Source organism: Dendrobium catenatum, unplaced genomic scaffold, assembly GCF_001605985.2.
Source record: "Dendrobium catenatum unplaced genomic scaffold, ASM160598v2 fragScaff_scaffold_522, whole genome shotgun sequence".
Classification (NCBI taxonomy): domain Eukaryota; kingdom Viridiplantae; phylum Streptophyta; class Magnoliopsida; order Asparagales; family Orchidaceae; genus Dendrobium; species Dendrobium catenatum.
Window position 1 is genome coordinate 468,837 of NW_021318984.1, and position 9,439 is coordinate 478,275.

At 36.6% G+C, this 9,439-nt stretch overlaps 2 protein-coding genes across 2 annotated transcripts; both read left to right on the forward strand.

Moving 5' to 3' along the window:
- The first annotated feature begins 730 nt into the window (after positions 1-730).
- Positions 731-3,647, forward strand: LOC110113568. Its single transcript, XM_020846211.2, has 3 exons — positions 731-1,077; positions 2,044-3,528; positions 3,635-3,647. The coding sequence occupies exons 1-3, from the start codon at positions 731-733 to the stop codon at positions 3,645-3,647; spliced, it is 1,845 nt and encodes a 614-aa protein (XP_020701870.2).
- A 1,622-nt stretch (positions 3,648-5,269) lies between these two features.
- On the forward strand, positions 5,270-6,437 carry LOC114579575. Its single transcript, XM_028694625.1, has 2 exons — positions 5,270-5,599; positions 5,678-6,437. The coding sequence occupies exons 1-2, from the start codon at positions 5,300-5,302 to the stop codon at positions 6,338-6,340; spliced, it is 963 nt and encodes a 320-aa protein (XP_028550458.1). The 5' UTR covers positions 5,270-5,299; the 3' UTR covers positions 6,341-6,437.
- Positions 6,438-9,439: the final 3,002 nt, after the last annotated feature.

Sequence of the window (9,439 nt, forward strand, 5' to 3'; positions counted from 1 at the left end):
TTAACTGTTCGGTATACAAAACCACTACATTATGAGTGATTTTGAGGACCTCCATGCTGAGTATTTGCAGATAGGATTTTCTTAAATTAATTTTTTTATATTAAATGTTAATATAAGATATTAATTTATCTAATTCTTTGAAATAGAAATTTAACCTTTAGTTGTGCTTGTGGAATACAAAACCACGGAAGCAAATTTAATTTATGGAATATTATTTTATTTCATTATTGAAAAAAATGTAAACTCAAATATACAATTAAAAAAGGATATTATGGATAGCATACATGTAGAGCACTTTTTATTTTAAAAAAATTATTAATTGATATGGCTTTCGATATGTCATTAGATTTTAGGAAAAAAAAATTTAAATAATAGGAAAAAGTATTTAGAAAAAAATTGATTAGAGAGGTGTCGATGAGAAATCATGATATTTTTAGAAGAGATTTTATTTGATATCTGGTAGAGACCGATCTACTAAATCAAAGTAAGGACACTATTTTTATTTTTTGGTCTAAGGAAGAAGTAGTACTTTAGCCTAAACATTGAAGGCCAACATATGAATCAAAAAATTTAATTACGTTCATTTCTAAAAAAAAGGTGTGAAAAGTGCGTTCTGATGCTTTAAAACGTTTTTCATTACGTACATTATGTGCACTATGATAAGTCAAGATGTTTTAAAACATATGAAATTCTATTAATTGACCCTCGTCTATCTTTAATTTAGGATAGAATGTCACGCTTGCTATTATTTTTTGGTGGAGAGTTGCGCATCGGGGATGAGTTCACAGCCACATATATTGGTGGGCAAAATCGACCAATCATTGTTGATTATGACATATCACTTACTATGCTAAAAGACCGAGTAATGAGCGCACTTAGGATAAATCCTACAACAAATACTGTCAGCCTAACATGTCGCCTTCGTAGTAATGGTGGCTACTGTGCTACACATGTCACTGATGATGAGGTATGTGAGTTTATGTTATTGGAGGCTAGAAATGATCCTGTCATTGTGTACGTCGAGACCGAACAAATTAATTTTGGTGATGTTGCTGGTCCGTCAACGGGGGCACAAACGTAAGTATATTGAACTTTAGTATGTTACTATTTCATTTTCATATTCCGTTTTAGCAAAATTGAAGCATAACTAAATATTTTATTTTAGCAGTACAAACCCATGGTACGGAAGAGAGAAGTTAATTCATGTAGATATGCATTAACATAATTTTCAGGACAACTCGTTTGTCAGAGGCAACCTAAATTTTATGCCAAATCAATTTCGTTCGCACATCGGTAGTGGCGGCAATCGACGTCCAATTATGGTTACACAAAGTAATAGTACATTCCAAGAAAATCTAGTATCTTCGTCGTACGTAACCTCAGTCAGGCAAAATGAAAATATTGGTTGACAGAAGTATGATGGATAATGATGACGTTGGTTCATACGAAACTATGGATAGTTGTAGTACTAATTCAGGCGCGATAGGTTGTACTGAACCAGAACCAAATTTAATGGATTTCAACAATTAACTATATTCGAATGATGAAAATATGGTATTGAGCCAATTGAAGATCACATACAAGAGCGCAATGTTGGTAGGAGTAAGAATCGATGGACGCAGACAACTAACTAACAAGGAACAATTGAACAATCCAGAACAATGGGATCGTAAGACGAGTGTGATTCCTCCTGGCCCTTTCTAATATTTTTCAGCTCAAACGAAGCAGGCTTTCCTTCTGAAATTTATGAAGGTCAAATTTTTCATAACAACGAAGATTTAGGCAGGCCGCAATTAATGGTTGGTCCATTGCAGCAAAATGTTGAGTACATAAATTCGACTTCCAACAAAAGTCGTCTCACTATTTTAATGTAGTCAACATGACAATGTGCATAAGGCCTTCGTTCTTGGCGGTTTGGCATGCCTCACGAAGTAAAAGACTAGGTGGCCTTTGGAAAGTCTCATCTGTGGGTCCTCCACATAGTTGCACTAAACCTATTATGCTTGTTGGGCATCATAATTGCACATCAAAATTTATATGTAGGCATATTATGCCTATTATAAAACAACAGCTCGATATGAAGCCGAAGGAGGTAATTGCAAGAATAGAGTCGAAGTTTGAAATGAAGATTTCATACATGAAGGCATGGGATGCACGTAGAAAAGCTATCGAATCAATATTTGGTTCATATGAGGAATCATATCGTTCCCTAATACGTTTCATGGAAGCTATACGGTTGACACAGCCAGGAACTGTATCCAATATTGAAATGGTTGGCGGATCACGATTCAAGGCTTTATTTTGGGCATTTGGCCCCTCAATTTCTGGGTGGCAACATTGCCGGCCCGTCCTAAGCCTTGATGGTACTTTCCTACTAGGGAAGTATCGTGGCACACTTCTTGTGGCTGTGGGAATTGATGCAAACGGTGGATTATTTCCGTTGGCTTTTGCAGTTGTTGAATCCGAAAGCAATGAATCTTGGGTTTGGTTCCTTAAGAACTTACATGACCTGGTTGAAGTAGTTAAACTCCGTCAAAATTTATGTATAATATCTGATAAGCATCCTGGTTTGGTAAGAGGGTGTAGAGAAATTTTTCCTAACGCCGTTCATAGACATTGCCTCCGTCATCTGCGTGAGAATTACAAAAAATTTTTACGGCGTAAAGCAATTCCTGATGTTGAAGGCCTCTGCATTAACATGTACTTAGCTGGTACTACTGATGAGATCGTGAACTTCACTCGCATGATAAACCACATTAAAAATGTAAAGCAAGAGGCATATGACTGGTTAATAGAACGTGATGTTAGTAAGTGGTCATTACTATTTGACAATGGATTTCGATACGGCATCATGACAACCAATGCATCAGAATGTTTTAATGGAGTTATTAAACGTGCCCGTGGACTTCCAATTCAAGGTCTGGTAATGTCCATATACTATAACCTTGTATCTTTATTTGTTAGGCGTTCAACAGACGTTGAGAAGTGGCAAATGTCTGGGGAATCTGAGTTTGCTCCGCGTACGATGGCTACATTACATCGAACAGAACGTGAGGCTAGAAGATGCCCACAACCCATAACTATTAACAGAGGTGAATTTGAAGTTGTGGATTCATCATGTCGACCAAATAGAGTTGAGATTCAATCACTTCAAAATTGTACCTACACATGTAAGAGACCACAACTCTATCATGTGCCGTGCGTTCATGTCGTAGCGGTCGCCGGATATAGGCGATGGAATCATAATCAGTTCGTATCACAGTACTTCACACTCAACTCCTATAGGGAAACGTACTCAGGCCTCTTTCATGTTATGCCCCCAAAGGAAGTTTGGCCAAACTTCAGCGAAGCTCAGGGAATCATACCTTTGCTTGCGCCTGCTTTCCGAAGGCGGGCAGGCAGACCGAGGACTAATAGATTTCGTAACACAATGGATGAGGCTAATTCAACATCTAATAAGAGGTGCGGACATTGCAAGCAAAATGGTCATAATAGATCAACATGCCCAAATAATCCTGGATCATCAAGGTATTAAAAATATCTAAACAATATTTATTTTACTATAAAATGTGATATGGTTAGCTTGACTTCAAGATTGATTCAACTGATTAATTTTTTTCTTAATGATTTAAAGATATCGTCGGTAGATCGAGGGATGCAATCTCAAAGCTACGTCCAAGGACTCTGTTCTAGTTCTAGAAGAGTACAGATTTTCTTGAGGCACTTACTTGTTGTGTAATAGATTAATCATTATTATATGTATGCTAGTTTAAACATCCGAACAATGATGAATGTTGTGTAATAAAAATTTTGTTTAATGCATTTAATCTTTGCACGACTCCTTATACTGTTGCATTAAAAAATAATTGGTTATGCCAATATAGTTAATGGCAGAAAGATCTAGGCAACGGCGTGGTGGGCGTCGTAGCAGACATGCAGACCACGGGGAGGAGTCAATTCAAGAAATGAGCATTGCTTCAATAGGCGCATCACATAGGGCTCATGATCCTGATCAGGTTACCTAGTAGTCGCATTACATTTCTTATATAGTAACATATTAAGTTCTTTTTTAGACTGATTCTTACTTTTTCATTGATAATAGGCTTCTCCGCTCGTTCCTTCAACCCATTTACGGACCGCACGAGAATGGCCTGTGGAGTGCCCTAGAATGATTTATGTCTTACGAAATCTTGGTCTGCATAACATTCGATCGACACCTACAATTCATTCGTTTGGATCATAACCTCATAACAGCACTTGTAGAGCGATGGTGTCCACTGACAAACAGCTTTCATTTTACGGTTGGGGAGATGACAATAACACTACAAGATGTCCAGGTTATACTAGGCTTGAGAATAGATGGCCCCGCTTTGGTAGGCCCGAATGTGGTTGGTGTTGGTCGTCGTTGGGAATCCTGGCCAGAATGCTGTGATGAACTGCTAGGAACACATCCAGGCAGGGATACTATGTATCATGCACCGGGTGATGAAGAAGACACTGCCACCTTCAGGATGGGCAGTGCACAAGTTGACTCAATGCTTCCTTTGCGTTGGCTCCGTTGGACATTCTATCAAGATTCATACGACGACTTAGGTCATGGTCCATTTCTTCAACATGTTCGGGCCTATATTCTGTTCATGATTGGATGCTTCTTGTTACCCGATACATCACGATCACATGTGTCATTGCAGTGGTTACCCTTATTAGTGAATGTTGAAAGCTTTGCCCGAATGTCTATTGGTAGCGTCGTACTTGCACATCTATACAGGGAGTTGTACCATGCTACTAGGCCAACACGCACTTATATTGCTGGATGTGTGGCATTACTGCAAGTTTGGTCTTGGGAGCGATTATATATAGGGAGACCCACACTACGTGTGCCACAAATACACGATTTCGACGGCAAACCATTGGCGTGCAGGTATGCATTACAATTTAGTATATTTATTTCAACTTAAAAGCATAATTTGAATTATCTATACTGTTAAATATAGATGGGCTGAAGATCGAATACGAGAACTACCAACCGGTAACACGATGATATATCGTGACGAATTCGACGGTTTACGTATTAGTCAGGTAAAACGATTTATTAAACTAACTACCAAAGTTATTATTTGCAATATCAATAATACTTTATTATCTATAACTTATTTGCTACTAGGTGACCATGACTCCTTACACGGATGAGATCCTTGGTGCTTTGCCTAGCCAATGTTTGGAGGGGAGAGACATATGGCGCGCTCGAGTACCACTTATAAGCTGGAAGCGTACCGAGTGGCATCTACCTGACCGTGTGATGAGGCAATTCGGGGGAGTACAGTTAACGGATATTCCACCGATGGAACCAAATTTCAGGAGGATTGATGGTAGAGGTCGAGCAGATTTAGATTGGACAATTCAGTATAGGGATTACCTTGAGATATGGGAAGAAAGGAGAGCATATACTGTACCAATAACTCCACCAGAAGGCACAGGTAACCGGGAGTTAGGCACTTACCTACGGTGGTATAGATCATGGGCATCGATTTATCTGTTGCAGCCACAGACGGATCCACCTGAGACTTTCTTCCCTCGATCTCCAGGAGAACGATTAGTGGTATGTAAGTTTATTTAATAATAATTTTTAAATTTTCCTTTCAAGCCGGTAATTTAAAATCCATATCGCATCTTGTAGGCTGACTACTACATCCGTTCAACCGCACTTATAGAGCCATTGGTTGGAGGTCAAGGACAAAATGCAAGTTCATTGCAGTTAGCAGTTGACCAGGTTGCTGAATTATCGGCTAGAGTGCAACGTTCAGTTTATATCGACTATACAACTTTTGACACCACAATAGAAGAACGGAGTCAAGGTAGGGCTGAAGATGCAAGACGATCTACCTCTGATGCTCCTTCTAGATCCATGAGAAGTCGTCGACGCCAAAATACGGAGCGTGAACCATCTAGACATTCAATGCATATTCCGTCGTCCGCCTATGACATGACTGGGGAAGGGCCATCAACACAACATTATAGCACGTTTCCTATGCAAGAAAGTGGTACACATGAAATATATTACGGTACACCATCTCAGCATCCCACAACACATTCATTTTTCCCAGTTTCAGTCCCAGAGTGGATGTCAAATGTAGGGTTACCGTCCTCCCCCACACAGCAAGATATACTATTAATGGGAGGAGTAACACCACAACAATACCCTGTTGCGGCACAACGACCACCAGAATTACAAGAACAAGAAGAGGATTTTATTGAGGAAGAGCAACAGCTACAACGACGAAGAAGAAGGGCCCCAGATAGGTATACTCCCGGTAGTAGGGCTCTCCGGCGTCATCGTTAGATACTCTGTAATAATAATTTCTCTAGTTTACGCTGCGTTCAGTATTTCCGTGTGAATGTAAATGTTAATGTTTGGTGACAACTAAGGTTTTATTGCAACCGTAATTTAATATCTTCCATTGTGTGCACTCTACTATATGGTTATTAATAAAGATAAATTTATTTGTTTGACTTCAATTAATTTTTATTTCGCTAAGTCATTTTTACTACAGGTTACTTGCGAAAATGTATTTTAACACATACCACTTCAAATAGGGTTCGACGTTTCCTTAACTAATTTCACCTTATTTTTCCCTCCATGCAACATAGGACAACGATTGTTTACATGAAAGGAGAAGGAAGTGCCAGTTCACATGATTTTGTAGAAGCAAAAGTAACAAGAAATGAAATTTTGGATGATATCAGCAATGTGGAAAGAAAACAATGGATTACAGAGGGTACTATCCGGGTGCGTGAAAGCTTATCTTATCCTACCGCTGAGGACCTTGAAACCAGGGTATTATCAAATGAACTATTTAGGTGTGTTATACATACTTGGGATGAAGATGAAGATTACTTACTGTGGCATTTACATGATGATACAATGAAAGAGAAGGAATATAGAGGTAATACTGCACGTCGAGAGTTAGGCTGGAAATGTATACAAGAAGGTTTTACCGATTTTAAGCACCACCTTGTTGCAATCGATTTCCTGAAAGGTCGAATTATAGAACTTTATCGTGATAAAAATTGTGACATTAAACCGGGTTTTGGAAGGTCCATGATGGATATAGATAATTGTATTTTATACTCCAACTGGACGGCTGAACATGATAAACACATTTTACATTCTTATAAACAGTTATTGCAAAGTTCTAAAGAGGCTAAAGCAAAGGAATTTCTTAATGGAGAAGATTGGCAGCAAATACAACTTCAGTTTCAGATCAACTTCTATTGTTGTCCTACACAAACACAGATCCAAAATCGTCTACGATATCTACTAAACAATATGAATCACTAACTTCGAAAAAGTACTTCATGTTGTTCTTTCGTCACAAATTTAAAATGTAATTTTCTCTACTGATGTTAATGCCTAATATTTTTGTTTGTAATTGCTACTCGAATTCATCTCTGTTTTATTAAATGTGAGTCTACTTCTAAACTCATTTCTTTTAAATGGTATGTACTATTATTTTAATAATGATAACTCATATTGCATTTGCTAAAAATTCAGCATTTAATGTCTTCATCATCAAGTACCTCATCAATAAAGCGATCGCCATCAAGAGATTTCCTACATATTATTCCAAGAAAGAAGTTGATCTATGATGGTACTATTCGATTGACAGAATCTATGTCGTATCCCATGGATGAATACTTGGAGGAGAAATCAAGATCAAATGAAATTTTTCGATGTTGTCTACATGAGTGGTCTTGGTATGAAGATGACAGTTTATGGGATGCGTATCATGAAGTTATCAAAACTCATTACCCCATGTATGTGGTTGGAGAAATAATTACTGATATGGGTTGGAAATTCGTACAACAAAGATTTATAGATCATAATGGTCATTTTGCTCCGATAAATATTCTTAGGACAAGAATTGGTGAAATTGCACGGCAAAAAGATGGTTCTGTTGTGGTAAATGTTGAGAATCCAATAACTGATGTGCAACATTGTATTCTTTATAAAAGGTGGCATACTTATCAAGATGCATTTCTAACAGAAAAATATCAAGAGCTGAATATTATAGATGGTAAAAAGAAGAAGGAGTTCTTAAATATAAAAGATTGGCACTACATCCAAAAGCAGTTCACAGAAAAATTCTTATGCTGTCCAACTTTAACCCAACTCCAAGCGCGTATGCGCATAGTACTAAGCCACATGTAATAATAGTTTTTTTTTTATTGTTGCTTTCAATCATTATCGTACGTATTAAAATGAACTTGTGTTGATTACTTTCCGCACTATTTCAATTCCAAATTTTAAGTTTTATCCTTCTACCGGTCATTACTTATTTTGCTAAGTACTACACAATCTGAAACATCAACTTCAAAAAAGAGTAGAGAATATGCTCAGCTTTAATCCAAAATATACATTAAGTTATCTTTTATTTCTTATTTTTAAAATTTCTAATACTTTTCATAAAAATTAAATTATTTTATTAATCATCATTTTTCATAATTTTTTTTAAACTAAAATTTATTTTAAGCTTTTAAAAATAATTTACTACCACAATTAAATTGTCTTACTAAATTAAAAATTATTGAAATATTGATTCTTAATCAGAAACAATATATATAACTCATTAACAAATACTACTAAACTTTTTTTAATTCATTACAAAAAATTTAGGTTCTAATAATTGTTCATTTACTTTCATTTCTTCCCAATATTTGGTCTCAACATGAGGACCACAAAACGAGACAAAAAAAAGCTTCTACTTCTCTTCTATTTAAAAGTAATCATTACATTTGATGTTTCCCAAAAAAAAATTCACTCGTACTGAAAACCATGTTCAGCTGAAAACAAGGAAAATCTAATTGCAATGAAATGATATAATGGCGTTACCTGATTAAACGGACTGACCACCGGCCAAAATAATAATTTGAGAGGAATACGCCTGCATATCAAGCGTACTGCTCAGAACGCGCCAAACTAATTCGCACTTTCAAAGAATGCGCCAACCAATACGGCGTATTCTTTGAATACGCCTACCGTTACGGCGTATTCTTTGAATACGCCTACCATTACAGCGCATTTGCTGCTTCTTAAAATATTTTTAAAACCTGCTCGTTCCCTTAAATGACACACAAAGGATGCTTCTTACGAAAATTTCGCCCACATATAATATTAAAATATTTAATCTAATTATTATTTTTTTATAGTGCTTTGCAGCTTAACCACAGCTCTATAAGGCCTAAGATTCCAATTTTATGATTATTTATAGACTAGACATGTTAGCCTATAGAAAAAAATAATAATTTTCTTCTACACTTTTTCTTTTATTCACATGTAAAAAGGAAGAAATAAAGAAAAGGCCAAATCCTCTAGGAGAGTAGAGATGACTAAATTCCAATGAATCACCTATAGTTTTTTTTTTTTTTTTTTTTGAAAATT